Source organism: Bufo gargarizans, chromosome 1, assembly GCF_014858855.1.
Source record: "Bufo gargarizans isolate SCDJY-AF-19 chromosome 1, ASM1485885v1, whole genome shotgun sequence".
Classification (NCBI taxonomy): domain Eukaryota; kingdom Metazoa; phylum Chordata; class Amphibia; order Anura; family Bufonidae; genus Bufo; species Bufo gargarizans.
This window is the reverse complement of record NC_058080.1, coordinates 569,534,268-569,557,964: the sequence shown is the minus strand read 5'-3', so window position 1 is coordinate 569,557,964 and position 23,697 is coordinate 569,534,268. Positions and strand designations below refer to the sequence as shown.

At 44.1% G+C, this 23,697-nt stretch overlaps 1 protein-coding gene across 3 annotated transcripts in view; it reads right to left on the bottom strand.

The window, feature by feature from the left end:
- Positions 1–23,697, bottom strand: part of SCARB1 (scavenger receptor class B member 1) — a 96,508-nt gene that overhangs the window by 46,417 nt on the left and 26,394 nt on the right. For all 3 annotated transcript variants that reach the window (XM_044275655.1, XM_044275654.1, XM_044275653.1), the window contains exon 2: positions 3,324–3,484. In XM_044275655.1, the coding sequence (XP_044131590.1) occupies positions 3,324–3,484 (161 nt within the window). The remainder of the gene's footprint in view (positions 1–3,323; positions 3,485–23,697) is intronic.

The window sequence follows — 23,697 nt, the reverse complement described above, 5'->3', positions numbered from 1 at the left end:
GGCAGGGTTCAGCAAAAACGCTTCTGTTACCGATAATACAACCATCTGCATCAGTTATTTAAGGATCCGGCTGTATTCTCTTAATCATACCCAAGATTGATCAGTCATGAACTCCACTGAAAGGTAATGGGGGACAGATCCGTTTTCTATTGTGTCAGAGTTAAATCCCCATTGACTTGCATTGTAGGTCGTGACGGATCAGTCTTGCTCCGCATCCCATGACTTGCTCTCCGGTATGAGAACACAACGGAATGCATTTTGAAGCATTCCGTTCAGTTACGTTTTGTCCCCATTGACAATGAATGGGGACAAAACAGAAGCTTTTTTTTCCCGGCATTGAGACCCTATGACGGATCTCTACACCGGAAAATATTAACACTAGTGTGAAAGTAGCCTTACCCTGGCACAGGCATTTTTTTTTTTTTTTTTTTTTTTTTTACTGGCCTGCATAAATGTGTCCTTAAACTGTTCACTTAACTGGATACAGTCACAGCACCCAGATAACTACAATGACATGGGCCATACATGTCAAAGTACTCACACAGAGGATCAGCCAACTGTGGCTATTGATTTGACTTCACATGATTTCAAGGCAAGTGTGTAAAGAAACTACCAGCACAGTCTGATGCTAAGGGCATGCAAGTTGACTGTAGTTTACAGGTACAGCCCTTACTAGCCTCTAAAGTGGTTATGGTGGGGCAGCTAAACTGTAGCCTGTAGTGAACAGCCCTTCTCCTCCACAGCTCCAGCAGACATAGGAGAGTAAGGTAGTTCTGAACAGCTGATAGCAAACCATGTACCGCTACAGACTAAGGCCTCATGCACAAGGCCGTAGATGTTCTGTACTATGAAAGACACTGATCTCGTCCGAGTGAATGCAGCCATTTTGTTTTTACTCCTGCAGAAGTGTCCTATCCTGTCTGGGTTGTGGAGTTGAATGGAAAATGACTTCAATTAGGGAATGTGCTAGACCAACCTAAAAAAGATGCGTTTTCAGGGAGCACCAAAAAAAAAAAAAAAAACCCACAACACACAGTTGAGAATTAACCTAATTTGGAGTAGGGCGTTCCAGAGAACTGGTGCAGCTCAGGAGAAGTCTTGGAAATAGGAGTGAGGTTCGTATTATGGTGGATATTAGTCCCCATACACACTAGATTATTATATGGTCCCACTAAAAACAGCAGGTTCAGCTGACAGTAGCACAAAGTGTTTGAAGGCCTTATAGGACAAGGTTTACCGGATTAAGATTGACCAGCCTACATGCTAGAACAGATTATGCAGGGAAGCCAACCTGGGTTGACGTTTCCTCAACTATAGAGGTCCATTTTTAATTTTAATATATGTTTTTATTGTTTCATAGACATATGAGTATACACAGATGGGCAAAACAAAATTAACAATTTCCAAAGCAAAAATACCTCGGCAAGCCTTTACATCAATCGATATGTTGGAGAAATAAATATAAATACAATCTGTAGATTACAGTAACTGGAGGTACTCCTGGTTTGGAGAACAACTCCAAAAAGATGTGGAGAAAAGAACAGAAATAGAAACAATGGGGGGGGGGGGGGTGAGGGTAAAAGTGTACTATCATTCCATACTCTTACACTCTATTGTAGCAAGTATGAGGTCTCAATCTTCTTCACAGGACTGCTAGATCATTCAGCGAACCCTCTAAACAGTTTCCACGGACCCCATATATCATTGAAACATTGGGGTGACCTAGAATCCCAATGTGCAATTTGTTCCAATCTATAAATCTGGTCACTTTTCATAAACCAATGCTGCAAAGGAGGCGGGTCTGTCTTTCGCCAGTATACTGCCACTAGTAGGCGGGCAGCCGCTAACAGTATTCCACATAAAGTAGAAGTTACTTTCGATCTCAAATTTGTTGACTCTCCTACCAAACCAAATAAGCACAGTTTTGGTGATGCTTTTATGTTCACTTTACACACCTTTGGTTAGAATTTCGCAAATTCCTTGCCAATACAGTTGGATTTTAGGACATAACCACCAGATATGGCTCTGCGTCCCTAAATTATTCTCACACCTCCAACAGACGCAGCTAACCTCCGGGTACATAATGTGTAATCGTTGCGGCGTATAATACCAGTGGGTGAGCACTTTGTAACTATTCTCCTGTAATTTTACACACCCAGAAACCTTCACTGGAGCTGTTAATAATTTTGGCAATTCCCTGTTATCGAATTAATGTCTAGTTCCTCTTCCCATTTATCTATAAATTTGCATCTACTTGGATCGCTGGAGGAATTAATCAAAGCATAAAGTAGGGATATCTTCTTAGGTTCCTGCCTTTGTAAGGCCATCTTCTCAAACATCGTGTGATCGATGCCCCATATTGAAGCTCTAGTTAATTTCTTAAGTGTATGGTAGCAATGTATAATTTGGAACGTAGTGCATTGTTCCAAAGCAGAGTGACTCTGCAGTGCTGCCAATGGTGGCAAATCAGCGTTTTGGCACAAGGACAGTATCGTGTCCTATTGTTCTTTACGCTCTCTTTAATCGTGTTCCAGAAACACAAATTCGACTGGCACAGGACGTCCCTTACCTGCATTAATAAAGCATAATTTGGTATAAACTTCTGCAGCATATTCAGCGTACACCTATAGTGGTCCATTTTTAAACAACTTAGGAAGCCAACAGAAGAAATCTGGTAAGATTTATCAAAAACTGGTGAAGAGAAAAACTGGCTTAGTAGCCCATAGAAACCAGATTCCACTTTTAATTTTCCAAAAAAGCTCTGAAAAATATAAGGTGGAATCTAATTGGCTGCTATGGGCAACTAAACCATTTTTCCTTTTCCCCAGTTTGGATAAATTTCCCCTTATGTTCATAAAACTATCAGAACACATTAAGGAATTGTGCAAACTTTACTTCCCTTAGAGATCCTAATGTTCATTTCTTACAGGACAATGGCCTCAGAAGCATGAGTGAGGTGTTGTGAACAGTAGGGTTACGTGGGGTGGACACACACTAGTATAGTTAGGCAATTGTCCAGTAATCTAATGCACATTTACTGCAAAGTACAGGGGCAGACTAGCCATGGACCCTACAGTAAAAATTCCTGGTAGGGCGGTGCCCAAGGGACTGCACAAGCCCTCCTCACAGGTGCCGGCTGGGTACATGGCAATCTGATGCTCTAAGCATTAATTAATGCTAGGAGCATCTGGTACTTCTGTATCTGGCTAGAAGAAGAAAATGCCCTCGAATTTAACTGTATTACAGTTTTAAAAGGGCCACCAAGTCCCAGTCCATCCCTGAGAAAGTGGCACAGTTTTCTTCTTACATGAACACCGCCATACCTATAAACGTAAGGCCCACGTTCTTCAACCCTTGGTTTCTCTCCCAAAGTAATTTCTTTAGGATTCATTACTTCAAAAACATAGATTGACATGAAGAAGGGTACTGGGAGATCCCTCCACATTTCATAAGCAAAGCCACTGCTGGGGTCGATACGGACATTCTGCAGAGAAAAAAAAAAAAAAAAGAAAAAAGAAAGGGAGGTTATCAGAAGAGAACAAAACCCATGCTAAATTTCAATTACATGCAGGAGAAAGGTTTACTCTGAATTAGGCCTCATTCACACATACGTACACAGCATCATTGGTTGCTACGACGCCATGCGATTCGTGCTGCCGCTGTACAGTAATACACTAATAAATCATACGAGTATTACTGTACAGCGGCACGAAGAGCACAGTGTCATAGCAACCAATGATGCCGTGTGCGCGTGCACTCGGCAGGATGGGAAAATCCACGTATATGTGTGAACGAGGCCTTAGGCATTCATCACTAGGGCTGGCAGAGGATTGGAAGATAATGCTACTTTCTTCAACAGTGCCACACCTGTCCACAAGTTGTGTGCAGAACTGCAGCTCAGTCTCATTCACTTCAATGGAGCCGAGATGCAGTCTCAGATTACCCTCCGAGGTCAGTGATTACTGCTGCAGTTATGTGGGTAAACCAGCACCGCAAGGAGTTGGTGAAACATGCTGTGGGATGGGTATATGGTTAGATTTCAATGAGCTGCAGTGTTGTGTGCACCAACATATTAGGACAGCCCCTTAATATAGTGGTGGTGAGCCAATTGCACAAATTAAGCTTACTGACACAGCTGTCAGTGTCACAGGCCCCTCTGTTCCGCTGTAGCAATGGTATTGCGTGAGATGCCTTGTAACACTTATGTGAAATTACCAGCGACATGCTCGCTACTTAGAAGGAACTTTAATAGTACACAGTGCTAGAAAATGCACCATAGCTAGGAGGGGTTTATTTCACATTATTTTTCATGGGTTCTATTCATCAGCCAGTTACCCATAACAGTCATGTCCTAATAGAAAGTAGGACAACCAACCACCTCCATCCCCGCTCGGTCAGCAGGATGATGTGCCCTCCCACTATGCAATAACTGTTCGGGAATGGTGGAAAACATGGCAGAGTTCAAGGCAGAGGTGTAGCTAGTGGAAAGTGGCCACCATGAGTACAGTTACTGACTGTGCATGGGAGTAGTGTTCCCTCTAAACTGTGCGATCACACAGCTTCTATAGTGCCGCTGCTCAGGACCTCTGTAGGCCCACTCCCCACTGCAGACCTGGTTCCCAGGCTACACTGCGCATGTTTTGAAAAAAAAAGGAAAAATTCTGAAAATGCGGACAGCACACTTCAGTGAAAAACAAACTGCAAAGTTTTATTGAGTGGACACCCAGCAAATATATAAAAAAAAAAATTTTGGCCTGAAAAAATTCTTCAGAGTACTGGAGTGCCGTACAGTAGGACTATAGAATGACGCCCACGCCTAGCAGGAAGGCTAGGAGCTCTGAAGGTAGTGTAAGCCATGTAAAGCCGTTCTGGTTAGAGAGGGGTGCTAGCCCACAAAGAATGGCGTTGTGCTAAAATTCACTCAATGCCCACTATTTTCACTGTATACGGTACAGAGTGCTCATGCACACGGCCATTGATCGGCCGCTCTGTGCATTGGGGGTATTGCAATTTGTGGACCGCATGGCACGGGCAACATTTATGCGGATTCCACAGACAGATCCGGACTCCTTCAACTTGAATGGGTCAGTAGGCCATCTGCACCGCAAAAAAGTAGTGCATGCACTACTTTTTTGCAGTGTGGAGGCATGAACAGAAACCCCAAAGTAGGGCTGCAGTAAACGATTATTTTAGAAATGGAGTATTCTATCAATTTTTTTTTACGATTAATCGAGTATTCTAATAAGAAAAAAATGAATTAATAGACTGTTTTCCTTTATAAAAACTCACCAGACCCCCTGCCATCAGTCCCCAACGCTCTTCGTTCTCCCCCTGTGCCATCAGCAGTGCAGGGATAGGGCGCACAGTGAGGTCACAGTGCAGGGATAGGGCGCACAGTGAGGTCACAGTGCAGGGATAGGGCGCACAGTGAGGTCACAGTGCAGGGATAGGGCGCACAGTGAGGTCACAGTGCAGGGATAGGGCGCACAGTGAGGTCACAGTGCAGGGATAGGGCGCACAGTGAGGTCACAGTGCAGGGATAGGGCGCACAGTGAGGTCACAGTGCAGGGATAGGGCGCACAGTGAGGTCACAGTGCAGGGATAGGGCGCACAGTGAGGTCACAGTGCAGGGATAGGGCGCACAGTGAGGTCACAGTGCAGGGATAGGGCGCACAGTGAGGTCACAGTGCAGGGATAGGGCGCACAGTGAGGTCACAGTGCAGGGATAGGGCGCACAGTGATTAAATGACAAATCAGTCTGTATAGTTTCTCCTGCTCTATAACAATGTTGCCTGCAGATTACACTGCATTATCATAGTGACGGGTCCCCTTTAAAGCCTCAAAAACCATAGAACATGTCACATGAGGTACTACAACAGCAAATGGGGTACAAAATAAAATACGAATATATGGGGCACAGTATAGTATGTAGGTTTTCTATGCACTAGTAATACTGCAATAAAGAGCAGATACTGACAATCTGCCGAAAAAGCAGGATTTTAACCCCTTTAGTTGCTAGACATATTAACAATGAACCATACTTGGCACACTGGCCAAGATAAAGACTGTACTGTGCGAAAAAGAGGCAGATCTGATGGGTACTTGAAATGCTATTGGTGAGAACTAGGTCTCTGTGTCATGCCATAGTTATATGGACCAATTATAGAAGCATGCTGCCATTTGCAACAGTGTCATATCTAACTAAGGATTGGCACACAATGTTATGCTGTGGTCATATGTGCAATCTCCCCACCAGCAACGCTCCACCCTCAGCTCACAACTGAATGTGATAAACATGAAAACTAGCAACACATGGGGACCTTTACCATACTACTTATTACCTTTGCATTAATAAGGATAAGTATAAGTATATCTAGAAAAGCTACAGTTTCTGGGGAAAGTGTTCTTGCCTCCACCAGCAGTCTACAACTGGAGTGGGCGGAGTGGCTTGAGTAACGGTTGTCTGGTTAGAGTGGCTGGAGTAACTTTATGGAGTGTTTGGAGTGTGTAAAGATTAGTAAACATTACACTAATCAATTGATTGATCAAATTTAAAATTTTAAAAAAGTGCATATGGCAAGCATGACAGAGTGAGAAATGCATTTCAACTTTATATAGCACATTTAATTGCAGTGTTCTTGTCCAAAGTGCTTCACACTTACATCAAAACATACATTTACAGTCAGGCCCATAAATATTGGGACATCAACAATCTAACATTTTTGGCTCTATACACCACCACAATGGATTTTAAATGAAAGACTGTCAGCTTTAATTTGAGGGTATTTACAGCCAAATCAGGTGAACCGTGTAGGAATTACAACAGTTTGCATATGTGCCTCCCACCTGTTAAGGGACCAAAAGTAATGGGACAGAATAATCATAACTCAAACTTTCACTTTTTAACACTTGGTTGCAAATCCTTTGCAGTCAATTACAGCCTGAAGTCTGGAACGCATAGACCTCACCAGACGCTGGGTTTCATCCCTGGTGATGCTCTGCCAGGCCTCTACTGCAACTGTCTTCAGTTCCTGCTTGTTCTTGGGGCATTTTCCCTTCAGTTTTGTCTTCAGCAAGTGAAATGCATGCTCAATCGGATTCAGGTCAGGTGATTGACTTGGCCATTGCACAACATTTCACTTTCCCTTAAACTCTTTGGTTGCTTTTGCAGTATGCTTTGGGTCATTGTCCATCTGGACTGTGAAGCGCCGTCCAAATGAGTTCTGAAGCATTTGGCTGAATATGAGCAGATAATATTGCCCGAAACACTTCAGAATTCATCCTGCTGCTTTTGTCAGAAGTCACATCAATAAATACAAGAGAACCAGTTCCATTGGCAGCCATACATGCCCACGCCATGACACTACCACCACCATGCTTCACTGATGAGGTGGTATGCTTAGGATCATGAGCAGTTCCTTTCCATCTCCATACACTTCTCTTCCCATCACTCTAGTACAAGTTGATCTTGGTCTCATCTGTCCATAGGCTGTTCCAGAACTGTGAAGGCTTTTTTAGAGGTTTGGCAAACTCTAATCTGGCCTTCCTGTTTTTTGAGGCTCACCAATGGTTTACATCTTGTGGTGAACCCTCTGTATTCACTCTGGTGAAGTCTTCTCTTGATTGTTGACTGAAATACAGACCTACATCCTGGAGAGTGTTCTTGATCTGACCAACTGTTGTAAAGGACGTTTTCTTCACCAGGGAAATCATTTGTCGGTCATCCGCCACAGTAGTTTTCCGGGTCTTTTGGTGTTGCTAAGCTCACCGTTGCGTTTCTTCTTTACTAAGAATGTTCCAAACAATTGTTTTGGCCACGCCTAATGTTTTTGCCATATGATGGGTTTGTTTTGTTTTTACAGCCTAATGATGGCTTGCTTCACTGATAGTGACAGCTCTTTGGATCTCATCTTGAGAGTTGACAGCAACAGATTCCAAATGCAAATAGCACACTTGAAATGAGCTCTGGACTTTTTATCTGCTCATTGTAATTGGGATAATGAGGGAACAACACCTGGCCATGGAACAGCTTAGAAGCCAATCGTCCCATTACTTGGTCCCTTAACAAGTGGGAGGCACATATGCAAACTGTTGTAATGCCTACATCGTTCACCTGATTTGGATGTAAATACCCTCAAATTAAAGCTGACAGTCTGCAGTTAAAGCACATCTTGCTCGTTTCATTTCAAATCCATTGTGGTGGTGTATAGAGCCAAAAATATTAGAATTGAGTCAATGTCCCAATATTTATGGAACTGACTGTATAATAACCATTAGCAGCCAATTTGTGTAGGTGGGCTTGAAAATGAGGGAGTGGTGGCAGTTTAGAAATCATGTCCTGATTTTTTAGCTCACACTCTAGCTTTTGTCACTCTGCTGGCTGCTCACACACCTGGGATCCTATGGCAAATCACTCTACAGCAAGGGCAGAGACGAGTGGTTAAAAACAAGCTGCTCCAACTTGCTCACTTCACTGGCAGTTGCCATCTTCAGACGGTTGATAGAGATTATATATATCCATCTATATTTTATATCCTACAGTGAAGAGCTTTATATTGTGAGAATCAAGACCCAGACCTACATTTTGGTGCATAGTAGGTCTCTGAAATATAAAAAATGAAGGCAGTCGCAGTTTAGAAATTGCCCTTCAAATTTGAGGTGGCTAGAGTGGAGTGTCAATGAATGTCAATGGGCGGCGCTGGTTGCAAACAAATGGTCATGTTGTGAAGACTATCAGGACTATTGCTTAGCTGTGGACATCATTTTTAGTGGCAGCAGGGATAGCTGAACATTTTGACACAAGATGTGTAGATGGGCTTGAAAATGAGGGAGTGGTGGCAGTTTAGAAATCATGTCCTGATTTTTCAGCTCACATTCTAGCTTTTGTCAGCTCCCACTCTAGTTTTAAAAATTCCGCCATTCCTATGGGACAAATTTCGCCACAAAAACACAGATATTTCATGAACTATTCGGTGAAACGTTCCACAAAGTAATAGCACACCAATCTAGAACAATCTGCATGTTTCGGTATATTACTGTCTATGTAGTGTAAAAACAGAGGAGTTAGGGTGGTAAATTTGGCTATAATAAGAATATGTGTGAGATAACAGTAAGTGGTCTTGCCATGCAAGAACACTTAATCAGATCTACATAGACCAGGCATGTTTAAACTGCGGCCCTCCAGCTGTTGCAAAACTACAACTCCCAGCATGCCCTAATAGCTGTAAACTATTCAGGCATGCTGGGAGTTGTAGTTTTGCAACCGCTGGAGGGCCGCAGTTTGGACATGCCTGACAGACCAATATCAGGCTGGTGGAAGATGTACTTTTACAACAACTTGAGGGCCGCAGGTTGAGCATCCCCGATTTAGGGCTCATGCACACAAACCTATTTTCTTTACATGTCCGTTCTGGGTTTTTTTGTGGACCGTATGCAGAACCATTCATTTCCCACGCATTTGGTGTGGGGAAACATGCTCTGTGTGATGGCTGCAGTTCCCAGACAGAATACTGTACAACTGACCGGTAAGCAGCATAATGACTGTAGACCTACGATCGGGCACAAACTCACAGCATCATAGATCTTTATGATGCTGCAAGTTTGGGTTAGAAAAGCATTGCTTTGCCTGAGAACTGCAGTTATCACACAGAGCATGTTCCCTCAACTGTACATAAAAGTGTGAAACTAGAGATAAGCAAGAAATGTCCGATGTTGGGACTCACTCCTAGTTCCAGAACAGGCCCCAAAGCAAAGAGCAAACCGGGCATGCGGCCACCCGCTGATTTCTTAACATGCATGCTTTTTTTCCCAGCGTGAATTTAAAGAAAATTCACACAGTTTAGGCTACTTTCACACTAGCGTTCATAGGTCCGTTTCTGAGCTCCGTTTGAAGGAGCTCCCGAGCAGACCCGAACGCCTCCGTCCAGCCCTGATGCAGTCTGAATGGAGCGGATCCGCTCAGACTGCATCAGTCTGGCGGCGTTCAGCCTCCGCTCGCCTCCGCACGGACAGGCGGACAGCTGAACGCTGCTTGCAGCGTTCAGCTGTGCGGAGGCGAGCGGATCCGTTCAGACTTACAATGTAAGTCAATGGGAACTGATCCGCTTGAAGATGTCACCATATGGCTCAATCTTCAAGCGGATCCGTCCCCCATTGACTTTACATTGAAAGTCTGAACGGATCCGCTCAGGCTACTTTCACACTTAGAAAATTTTCTAAGTTATTAATGCAGACGGATCCGTACTGAACGGAGCCGCCGTCTGCATTAATATGATCGGATCCGTTCAGAACGGATCCGATCGAACGCTAGTGTGAAAGTAGCCTTAGAATTTTTTTTAACCAACCGGTGTTCACGTCAATACAGAGCTACATTTTCAGCTTAAGCTTTTTATGTGGCTCTGTACCAAAAATAAATAAATAAGAGAATGGATTTATGCTTCATTCACACATCTGGTTTTGGCTCACAATCACTGATTGAAATCACGGACCAAAAACACTGAAGTGGAGACTGCACAGAGATAAGAAAAAAGGGAAAGATCTGCACCTGTTGTGCCGTAAAGGGCATTGAATCTTATTTAGCTGTGGAGAATATTCATCATTTATCTCACAATTGACCTCACCCTAAGGCCTCATGCACACGGCCGTTGCCCAGCCGTCGCTGTATTGTGGCCTGCAAACAGCAGGTCCGCAATATGCGGGCACTGGCTGTGTGCTCCCCGCATCACAGATGAGGACCCATTCACTTGAATGGGTCCGCAATGCTGAACAGAGGCATGGAACCCCTACGGAGTGCTTCCGTGGTGTTTGTCCGAGCCTCCGCACTGCAAAAAAAAATAAAAAAAATAGTCTATTTTTTTTCCGGTGCAGACGGATCACAGACCCATTCAATTGGGCTTAGATCCGTCCCAGCCACTGGGAGACATTTAAACATTACTTTATGTTTTTGCCAAATTTCTCCTGTAGTAGCCCAAGTTACAGGGGGAATACAGACCCCAAAGAGCTTGTACAGGGCTGCACAACCTCACTGCACAGCAGATTTGGGTCTAACGCAGACACCAGACTACCAGGAATCACATGACTGCTGGGACTCATTGAGAACTATATACAGGTCGTTGGAGAAGCCAGGGACTGTGAAAAATCCATCATTGCTTTCTCTATGGGGAGCCCTGCTGTCACAGACAGTGAGTTCCCAACTGCCACATTAGCATACAGCAGGCATGCTCAACCTGCGGTCCTCCAGCTGTTGAAAAACTACAACTCCCACAATGCCCCACTGTAGGCTGATAGCTGTTCGGCATGCTGGGCATTGTAGTTTTGCAACAGCTGGAGGGCCGCAGGTTGAGCATCCGTGGCATACAGCTACAACCCCTGCAAGGACATTTAGAAATGTATAATATAGTCAACTGTGAAACCTAAGGTCACAGCAGAGAAAATTTTGCCACATGTGAACTAGCTCTTATTTCAAACACCACTCTCGTTAACATCTTGCCTTTAACTTTTCAACATGCCTGAGACTGCACAAGAAATTAAAGTACCAGGCCAGCCAACAGGAGCAAACATAACCCTGAAACATATTACAGACGACTGTGGAATTTCTTTTGTCTTTGACCTGAAGACTTCAGCAAACAGAAGCAAAAAAGGTCAGATCAATTAGTCGAGCAGCAAGGGAAACAAAGTTAAAAGGCTTGTCCAGGACCAACAAGCATCAGTCTGACAGGGCAACATCCACACTGGACTGAAATGCCGCATATTTGCTTCCCACAAATTTACTGTTTTACAGTACCAGCAAAATGGATGAAAATTGAGAAATCTCCTCTATATGCTGCAAAACAAAGAAAAAAAAAATTTAAAATCTGCATAAGTGGTGTACCCTAAGGTTCCATTCACACGTCTGCAATTTCAGACCCATTCATTTCTATGGGGCAGCATGATGTGCTGCTGGAATCCGTCCAAAATGCCTGATCAGGCGCCGGAATGCCGTATTCCCATTGACTTGCATTAGTGCCGGATCCAGCATTGCAAAACAACTGAAGGACGGATCCGTCCTTCTGGTCTGCGCATGCGCAGACCGGGAAAACGGAAAAAGACTGCAAGACGGATCCGTCCCTCCGAATGACGTGGAGAGACGGATCCGTAATTGCAATGCATTTGTAGACTGATCCGCACCCGGCTGTCACACTGATCGGCGGATTCAGCAGGCCGCTCCGATGATGGAACTGCCTGCCGGATTACACCAACGCTAGTGGGAAAGTACCCTTAAACTAGTCTTAATCATTCGCAAAAGAGGAAGTCTGGTAGATCTTCTGTTTTACAGCAGGACAAATGACTTATCACACAGAGTCAGATATGTTTTCTGTAACCTCTATGCTGAATTTTTTATTTTTTTTATCAAAACTCTTAGCATGCAGTTTTACAGTTTATTGGCTTTTTAGAAGTTCTTTTTTCCAGGGAGTAGAGTAAACATAAATGGAGAAAATAACAGTTCTGCAGATGGGATTACCACGTGCAATATTCTATGACTTACAGCTAGTTCACATGCAGAGCTGCACTAGTGCTAATAAACAAGACAGAATTAAAATTGGTCCTTCAGTTTACAAAACCAGTTTCAGAATGGCCATCACAAGATGAAATATTGTATCATGAAACCATCTCTTTGGAAAATTGACAATGTGTTCCAGAGCCCTAAAATTAGGCCTCTTTCACACGGGCGTTTTGGGAAAATATGTGCAGGTGCATTGCAGGAACACGCATGATTTTTCACCGCGAGTGCAAAACATTGTAATGCGTTTTGCACTCGCATGAGAAAAAATAAAATTAAAAAATAAAATTAAAAAATATTGCACATGTTTGGTACCCAAACCCGAACGTCACAGAAGATCGGGGTTCTGTAGATTGCCATTATTTTTCCCCTTTATAACCATGTTATAAGGGAAAATTGCATTCTGAATACAGAATGCATAGTAAAATAGCGCTGGACGGGTAAAAAAATAAAAATAAATTTAACTCACCTTAAGCCACTTTATTGCGCAGCCGACATCTCCTTCTGTCTTCATCTTAGCTGTGTGCAGTAACAGGACCTGTGGTGATGTCACTCCGGTCATCACAGGTCCTGTTACTGCACACAGCTAAGATGAAGACAGAAGGAGATGCCGGCTGCGTGATCAATGGGACGGATCGCTGCTATAGAAGTGAATAGGAACGAGCTGTCCCATTGAAATGAACGGGACAGCCGTGGTGTAATAACACACAATTAAACAATAAAGAGGAGGCAGCACTGGCATGGTGAGTACCTTCTCTTCAAACAGCTGCTCGGGTGTCAGACCCCCGCCGATCTGATATTGATGACCTATCCTGAGGACAAGTTATCAATATGGACAGCCCAGAGAACCCCTTTAATACCTGGCATTAGTCATCACATGATCTTTTACCATGGTGATGGATCATGTGATGACCGGAGTGACGTCACCACAGGTCCTGTTACTGCACACAGCTAAGATGAAGACAGAAGGACATGCCGGCTGCGCGATCAAGTGGATTAAGGGGAGTTAAATGAATGACATTTTCCCTTGTAAACATGTTATAAGGGAACATAATGATCGGATCTCCATCCCGATAATCTCCTAGCAACCGTGCGTGAAAAATTGCACCGCATCCGCACTTGCTTGCGATTTTCACACAACCCCATTCATTTTTATGGGGCCTGCGTTATGTGAAAAACGCAGAATATAGAGCATGCTGCGATTTTCACGCAATGCACAAGTGATGCCCGAAAATCACCGCTCATGTGAACAGCCCCATACAAATGAATGGGTCGAGGTTCAGTGCGGGTGCATGCATTCAACTCACGCATCGCATCTGCGCGGAATACTCGCCCTGTGTGAAAGGGGCCTTATTATTTTAAAAATAACGAGAAATAGGTAGATAACTGACAGATAAAGCAAGGTTACATGTAAAACTTGGAAGTAGCTGCTGGAAGCTGTAAATTACTTTCTATGAGGACAGGAGCTTCTTCAAGGTCCTGTTCAGTACACAGTGTACCAGAAAGAACAGCTGTTCCCACACTGGCGTAGGCATTTAGCAGTAGACGACATGTAGTACCGCACTGTACTGTAGGGAGGAGCTACTAGAAAGACATTTCACTGGAATAAGGCAGGTATTGGCTATGTTGATTGGCAAATAACGTGCTTGAGTTGTACAATGGTCCAGTCATCTTAACAAAATAGAGGAGCACACAAAGCTGTACGAGCCATTTACCAGCAGATATTTCTATTAAAACAAGACCTTTCACTGGTTCTGATATTACAATATTAAAAGGGGTTCTCCGGGCTGTTCATATTGAGGACCCATCCTCAAGATAGGTCATCAATATCAGATCGGCTGGACCGACACCCAGCCGATCAGCTGTTTGAAGAGAAGGCACATGCCATGCCAGCGCTGCCTTCTCTTTATTGTGTAGTTACACCCAAGCCGTCTCATTAATTTCAATGGGACGGAGCGCGGATATAGAAGTGAATAGGAACGAGCTGTCCCATTGAACTGAACAGCCGTGGTGTAATAACACACAATTAAACAATAAAGAGGAGGCAGCACTGGCATGGCGAGCACCTTCTCTTTAAACAGCTGCTCGGGTGTCAGACCCCTGCCGATCTGATATTGATGACCTATCCTGAGGATAAGTTATCAATATGGACAGCCCAGAGAACCCCTTTAATACCTAATACCTGGCATGGTAGGGCATGTTTAGAAGATGTCGCTCTGCTGTGTTTTCACACAGCTGTACTGGTTTTGCGGTCAGCAAAATGCAGAAACCAGCTGCATGCATCCTGCACTTTTCGTGGGCCCCATTGACAAATTGCTCAGTCATTGGCTGCAGTGGTGTCAAAGAGGATGTTTACAACAGGGGACCTGAGCCAGGCAACAGGAGCTGGGACTAGGGCTGCTACTCGATGGAATCCAGTAATGCGACAGGTATAATAAATAAAAATCAATGCATGTTACTCATGCTCCGTGGTCACCTGCCAGCCCACACTGTACCTCGACACATAGTCAGGTTGTAGTGCATGTAAGCACGCACTATGATCCGACGCTGTGTGACGTCAGAACTACATTGCAGTGCCCGGAGAAGACGGAGTCAGACAACTGATGGCACGGGGGGGGGGGGCTGATGACCTTTTATAAAAGAAAACATTAGTTCAATTAGTTATTTCTTATTAGAGTACTCGATAGAATATTTGATTACTCAAATAACTATAGCTGCAGCAGCAGGGAGCAGGGGTAAGTATCCCTCCCTTTGCAGGTCTGGCCAAGAGGGGGAAGGATCTGCACAACACTAAAAAGTATGTCAATTTTGTGACCCAATTAATTCTTAGGCCTTATTCGCACATCATTAGTGACAAAATGGTCAGTGGTTCATCTGTGAAGATGTCCATGAAGGATCCAGATTTGGCTCATGTGTCATTGGTATTTCACATACGCCGCTATGCTAAAAATTAATTTGCAGAGCATCTCCCAACTCAAATGAAAAGGTGCCAGACACCAGGATCTTTTAGAAAACTTATCTCTTTATAATAGTTAAAACACTTAGGCCCACTTGTGCGTTGCGTGAAAATCGCAGCATGCTCTATATTGTGCGTTTTTCACGCAGTAAATGGGGCTGCGTGAAAAATCGCAAGCATCGGCAAGCAAGTGCGGATGCGGTACAATTTTCAAGCATGGTTGCTAGGTGACGATCGGGATGGGGACCCAATCTTTAGAACCATGTTATAAAGGAAAATAAGGGAAAACAATAGCATTCTTAATATAGAAAATATGCGGGTGCTTTGCAGGAAAATGCGCAATTTTTCCACGCGAGTTCAAAGCGTTTTAATGCGTTTTGCACACGCATGAGAAAATCCTGCATGTTTGGTATCCAGACTTCACAGAAGTTCGGGTTTCGGATCGGTGTTGTGTAGATTTTATTATTTTCCCCTTATAACATATCTCCAAGTAAATTAGAGATGGAGGGGAAAAAAATATCATCTATATATCTATCCTCATCCACTTGTGAAGACCGGCTAGGTCCTCAAAGAAGGAGAAAGATGACGAGCCGGGCTTCACAAACAAGTAGATGAGGGGAGTTAAATGTTATTCATTTATTTTTTTACCCCTCAGTGTTTACTGCGGATGATGAATGCAGTACAGGTGGCAGCACTAAGCACAGTTCTTAGGGCTTGCTTTTCCAGAGTGTCTGCAAACACTTTGCAGTCTTCCCAAATTGACCACAGACATGCAAAAGTGTCACAATTCATACTGCAGTTCCCACAGGGGCATGCAGAAGCAATATACCCTCTCCACTGGCAGCAAAGTCCATAGCCATAAACAAGCATTACCTTTGCCAACACAGTCCCATGTAATTCTAGACAGTCTTCCTTCTCTCAGAGGTCTGGCACTTGTCAGCTGAAGACAGAGGTAGTCCTAACAGTTAGTGGAGCCTAGCTGTGCCCATTCTGACTGAACCCCACACCTCCCCTCATCCTGAAGTCCTCTCCCAGCTCCTCTGACATCAAGCAGACCTTGCACTGTAATCCCGTGCAGGCACAACAAGGGGTCACTCAAGCGCTCGCGCAGTCTGATCGCTCTACTAGCCTTTTCCTGGCTTGTGTATGACTATCGCGCCATCTTCAAGTTTTGTGATGGGGTTCTCTGTCAAGCGGTTTCATTTTACAGATTTTTAGATCTACAATCTCCTGACCTGGCTTTAGGCAAGGGGACACGAATGTGGTTATGACCCAATACTGGAGTGTAAAAGGAGGGGTTGATTAGGCTACTAATTTCTTTGATGTGTGTTGCAAGATAGGGGTTTTAAGTGCGATTTCGGCTTAAAAGGACGCTAGCCTTTTCCTGACCGCTCTAACAGTTTTGGTCTGTGTAAGGCTCATGTATGACCCTCACACTCTCCAATTTTGATGATAGGGTTCTCTGAAGTGGTTCCATCTGATTTCATGGCTACAATCTCCTGACCTGGCTTTGGGCATGAGACGAGGTTATGACCCAATACTGGAATGTAAAAGGGGGGAGAGGGGGTTGTCTACTCCTAAGGGCTCATGCACAAACGTGTGCCGGCCGTTCCGTGCATTGGGGGCCACAATTTATAGTCCCCACCCATGCAGCCGACGCAGACCCGTACCCATTTAACTTGAATGGGTCAGTGAGCAAAAATGCAAACTGATCCGTTCTGAACGGATACAAGTGTTTGCATTATAGGTGCGGATCCGTCTGTGCAGATACCAGACGGAGCCGCACCTAACGCAGGTGTGAAAGTAGCCCAACCCGCTATGCTTCCCACACAGACAGGAATTGCAAAAGAAAATCAAATATTATATCTCTAATGGTAGTTTAACAGCAACCTTTTACAACTGTATGGCATAGAGTAGCAAACAGCATCTCTAGATATAATTAGAAAAGTCTATGCTCACCATGCTTGCCTGTGCTTCAGTTCAAAGGGATTGTCCCAGAATACCTAACTGATGCGAGGAGCCTGCCTCCTCTATGGACCTGCGCGTCCATCTTTTGGTCTTCAGTTTGTATACTTCCTCCCGGGCATGGTCTCTGGCCTCTGAGGCCAATGACCGATTCAGGTTGGCTATAGCAACCCAGGTGACCATGTCAGTGAGGAAGTAAACAAGCTGATGACCAAAAGAATGGTTGGCGGCCCATTACGAAGGACTACAGCAGTGGGTAGCAGGCAAGCACGATTTTTTGCATAGTGGAGACAGCCTGCAGGCACCAGTTAAATACAACCCCTTCAAATTCAGATCTCACGAGACGCAGGGAAAGAAACTTCCAGGTTTGCAACTGGGTCAGTCAGTCTAAAAAGATGGCAAAACCAGCAGCTATCTTCAGAAAATTATATTAAAAAAATAAAATAGCATCCCAACACAGCTATATGGTTTACTATGGCCTAGTCAAGTTAACCTTGGGATAAGTTTTCAAACAGATGCCCTAAATACAATATGCATGATACAACTTTGTGTCCTTGTATTTAGATTTTATTGAAATCCCCTTTACATGAACCACACATTATAACAAGGAGGTTCTGACCAGTGAAAGTCCAAGTGACAGTATGCCAAAGAAATAGAACTATACACTGTGCTCACTGCTGAAATGCCACGTTACTAGCTACAAATCTTTGTGTGTTTACGTCTACACAATAATTTGTGGTTTGAAGAACTTAAGACCAGTGGGTTCATGCTCCAAAAACAAAAAGGATACACAGAGCTGTATACATGCTCATTTGCTGAGGGCTAAGCAAAGTTGAATTATTTTAAACACTTAAACTTTATAAAATAGTTAAAAAAGGTTGTGCATGTAATATATTGATGACCTGCGCTCAGGAGAGGTCATCAGTATCTAATGGGGTAATTGGTGTGGGGTGTCACGCTGTTTTGACACATTTAAAGTTTATTGAATTTTGTAAATAAAATAAAAAAAGTTAAAGGGTTTCTACCACCATAAATACTGTAGCCGACTGATATGTAGTGCTGACATTAGCGCAACGCTATAACTTTTTTACATTTCTCCCTGCAGCCGATCTGATAAAATAAACAAACTTATAATATGCTAATGAGCCTCTAGGTGCTATGTGGGCGTAAAATCAGCACCTAGGGGCTCAGTCTACTTACCCTTTATCCTGCCCAGGTCCCCTGTTCTGCTCGCCCCTGCTCCTCTTGATTGATGTCACGGTTCACAGCATCGCCGACGAAATCCCACGCCTGCGCCGTTCACTTCTGTATTCGGCGCAGTGAGTGAAGGCCGCTCTCCTGATGCCGGCTTCCTCACTGCACCGACTACGTCACAGTGAGGAAGCCGGCATCAGGAGAGCGGCCTTCACTCACTGCGCCTGCACCGAATACAGAAGTGAACAGCGCAGGCGCGGGATTTTGTCAGCGATACAGCGAACCGTGACATCAAGAGGGGTGGGACGGGAGCCTCTAGGTGCTGATTTTACACCCACATAGCGGCTCATTAGCATATTATAAAAGTGCTTATTTTATCAGAACGGCTGCAAGGAGAAATGTAAAAATCATACTGTTATGTAGTGCTTACATTAGCACATCACTATATCAGTCAGCTACATAACAGTATTTCTAATGGTAGAAACCCTTTAACTTTGTCTTTCAGAAAGGGGAGTAGTCATGGCAGTGTAGCGCTCAGGATGGCGAACAAAATGGTGTCCAATGCGCCTTCAAATTTGAACATCCTCCGGACACAGGAAATGGTAGGAGAGAGAGTGGAAAGGTCACATGAAAGGCCTGGGTGGGGCTCACTCCCGATTTGGCTCAATGGGCAGGGGGCTGCGATCCCTGGCAGTTAATACCTCAGGTTCAGCATGGGGCACTGTAGAGGGAGGGTGCCGGGCACACGAGACCGCTGCAGACACACGCTGCCTACACTTAATGTGTTAATTATATTCATTGGTGGTGCAGTGAGCCCCGCCAACCCCAGTATTGTAACCATTATAAGCAGTGGCCACCATTATAAGCCGCGGCCCCTCCACTCCTCATTGGTGGCAGTGGCAGCTTCTGATCGGAGCCCTGCGATTTCACGGCTGGGGCTCCGATCAGTTATCACGGCAGCCAGGATGCTACTGAAGACATGGCTGCCATAGTCAGCTCCCTGCTGTTGTGTGTACTATGCACAGGGCAGCAGGGAGAGTGTAAAGGCCTATTCACCCTAATTGAGCTCTATCAGGGTGAATAGGACAAGGGATTAAAACATCCCAGGAAGCAGATTGTGAGGGGTGGTGCACAGAGAGAGAGAGAGCAGTCTGTAGATCTGAGGGGTGGTGGAGAGAGAGAGAGAGAGAGAGAGAGCAGTCTGTAGATCTGAGGGGTGGTGAGAGAGAGAGAGAGAGAGAGAGAGAGAGAGAGAGAGAGAGAGAGAGAGAGAGAGGAGAGAGAGAGAGAGAGAGAGAGAGAGAGAGAGAGAGAGAGAGAGAGAGAGAGAGAGAGAGAGAGAGAGAAGTCTGTGTAGATCTGAGGGGTGGTGCACAGAGAGAGAGCAGTCTGTGTAGATCTGAGGGGTGGTGCACAGAGAGAGAGCAGTCTGTGTAGATCTGAGGGGTGGTGCACAGAGAGAGAGCAGTCTGTGTAGATCTGAGGGGTGGTGCACAGAGAGAGCAGTCTGTCAAAATTGATTGGGTTAGAAGAACGAATCAAAAAAAGGAGGGAGAGACACAGCTGGGCAACCACACAAGGCAAGACAAGTTTTTTTTTTTTTTTTTTTTTTTAAAAAGAAAGCAAAGCACAGAGCAGCAGGGACAGTGTGAGCTCCTAGTCCCTAAAAGGGCTAATAGTTAGTATAAAAGGAAAAAAATAAATAAAAGGAAAACACACACACACACACACACACACACTAAAATATTATAAATGTAAAAGATTTACAAAAACTACACATTAACAATAAACATTCATTTTCAGCAGATGTGTAGGAATTTCTCAAAAATAGAAATCACAGAATAAATCTGTATAAATTATCGGCCATCTGCCTGAAGGTTCAGATTATTGGTCCTTAAAAAAAAAAAAAAAAAAAAAAAAACCACACAAAATCGGTCAATCCCTAGTACCAATATGCCCAAGTCACCTTGGTGTTGATTTCACCAATAAGTCAGGAATCACTAGAACAAAGAGGTCCCTTCTGATCAAAGTTACGCCATAGACTGAGATGTCATGAGCACCAATAATTAGTGCGGGTGCCAGCATCTTCTCAGCGGTCCTTATGCAGTGAAAGAGTAAGCAGTATAAAGGGTATACCGACAGAATGCCAGTATAGAGACAGGAGAGTTTCTGTACATCATACTCCCGTTCCTCAAAATTTCAAAGCTAAAATCTCTACAGAACGACCGATGTGCGTGGTGTCATCATCTCAGTAGATTATACAAGCTCTTTGCATCAGCCTCTGAACATATGTTACAACTTCCACCTCAATGGACATTGTTTTCCATCTAGGAGTTTTTCCTGGTAAATGAAGTCTCTGAAGAGACAACACTGGAATTTTTATAATGGCTCATCTGTAATAACTGGAAACAGGAATACAAGCTAAAAGGTAGTCCTGCAATACATTACAGCCAACATATAGATAAGGAAAAAACAGCAAGTTTTTATTTTTTTTATTCCTTTTTTGGAAGAGTTGACCTTTATTCTGCTGAAATCACATGAGGAGGCTTCAGAAGGGGGGGGGGGGGGGGGGACACAATTAGGTTGTGCAATTCTACATCACCACTATTACATTATAACAGCACGGGTTCCAACCAAATGTGCCAGAGGTAAGGTGAAACAAGGCCGAGGACAATCGCCCAAAATCTGGCCTACTGTCAAATACTCCTAAATCCTCTACTAAGGAGGGAACAGGCTGATAATGTGCACGTTGCTCACTAAATTACTCCATCAGGTAAGAGGCAATAATCGCCCAGCAGCATGAAATTCATTTGACTTGCTCAAGATTGAAGTGGGCATCTAATACACATAGCGCTAAACTTATCAGTAAAGTACTTCCGCTGGCCTTGCCACTTTCATGTAATGGAAGCGTGGTGAGGGCAGGGAGGAGCCAATAGCTCTGCCACATTTATCATCTTTTACACCAGTTTTCTAGTGTAGAACACTGAAATGTACACCAGGCAGGGGCTGGCGAGGACCTTTCATGCGATTTTATTAGGGGGATATATACCTGTACTTTCAGGGTACCCCCACTGATGCTGCCACCCTGCTTGATTTTTTAAAAATATGCCTCCTATGTCCTGCCAGATTTCTCCCCCAAAAAATAAAAATCCCTCGATTGGACAGCAGGGTGGGGAAAGAAAAAGAAAAAAAGAAAAGAAAGCTTCCAGTGGCATCTGTCTGGACATTGCTTGAGGAAGGGACCGGTCCCTTCTTGTCATGGTCGCTTCTTCCAAATGCAGACATAAACCCTAAAAAGGTAACCGAAGTGGAATACTTGTGTTTTTCAGAACAGAATTTTGTGCAGAAGAACTGCAGTAATACAGAACCAGCAAAGTGAAAGATTTGCTGAATCTCATGCATACATTGAGGGGGAATTTATCACTAACTGGAATTTTATGTTGGTCTAGGATATCCCATGTGCTGCCAGATGATGTGCCTCCACATATATTGGGTGCATTCTCTGGCAGGTAAAATATATGGGGTTCGGACCGCGCTTCTGATCCAGGTCAGTATATAAGTTCTTAATCTTTCTTCCTTTACCAAGAGAGCCGAGGGCTGCAAATATCCCTTAAATAGATATCCTGCAACCAATAGGATTATAATAGTGTGAGTCCGTATGCAACAGTGACCTGCATTGCACAGATTATACTCACACAATGCTGTAAAGACAAGGCGTGAATACGATCCCTCCGTAGTAAGTTGTTCCTGTTTTGTCGGAACAGCCACGTTCTTATGCAATCCGGCTGGATCCCCACACGGACTCAAGTAAGGTATACCTCAGACAAGTCTGCGCTTCTTTTCTTCAGATTCCTAAAAATTTCTGTGAACAAGAATGGCTTCTGCAATAGTGAAGCTCTGTGGATATTTGTTTAAAACTTTTTATTTGTCCATACTCACAAGACAACTTTTTTTAAACGCATTAAAAGTCCCAGCGTCTGCTGCTTTTGCCCGACCCGGGTTTCACTCCTAGAGCTTCGTCATGGACAAATAAAAAGTTTTAAACAAATATCTACGGAGCTTCACTATTGCAGAAGCCATTCTTGTTCACAGAAATTTTTGGTTGCTAACATCAGCAAAATGTAAGATTTTATAGTGGACAAGGCCCCCCCATTTCTAAATAAATTAACTTATGGGAGGAGTCAGTGTTGGGTCCTATTCTCTTTAACCTCTTGGGGACACAGGTCCCAGTACTTAAGGACATAGGGCATACATTACGCCCTGTGTATTTCCAATTACCGCCATGCGGTGATCGGAACAGTGTCTGCTGAAATCATTCAGCAGGCACTCCGACCATGCCAAGGGGGGGTCCTGTGACCAATTCAGACCTGCGGTTTGCAGCGCATTTAACCCCCGCCCCCCCCCCCAGCAGCCCTCTTTGTGAGGTCAGCCGTTTAACCCCTTCCATGCCACGGTCCGTAGGGACCGCTGTATGGAAGAGGTTAACAAGGAGGGAGCTCCCTCCCACTCCCATCGGGGGCTGCTGTGTCTTTTCAGCCCGATTCTTGACGGGATCACAGAGGGAGGGGGCCCCCTCCCTATCACCTGCTGCTCTGTGCTAAAGGCAGAAGTCTGATCAGACTAAGTGTAAAGTGAAAATACAGTACACTAGTGTACTGAATTATTTTATACAGAAATCAAGTGGGTCTGGGTCAAAGTGGGTCTGGATCTTCAAGAACCAAGTGGGTCTGGGTCAAAAGTGACCCCATTTTGGAAACTACGGGATAAGTTGGCAGTTTTGTTGGTACACATGATTTTTGGTTGCTCTATATTACACTTTGTGAGGCAATAAAAATAGAAATTCTGCAATTTCATCTCATCTCCATTTGCCATTAACTCTTGTGGAACACTTAAAAGGGTTAAGAAAGTTAGCAAAATCAGTTTTAAATACCTTGAGGGGTGTAGTTTCTTAAATGGGGTCACTTTTTGGAGTTTCTGCTGTAGAGGGTTCATCAGGGGGGCTTCAAATGGGACATTGTGTAAAAAAAAAAAAAAAAAAAAAAAT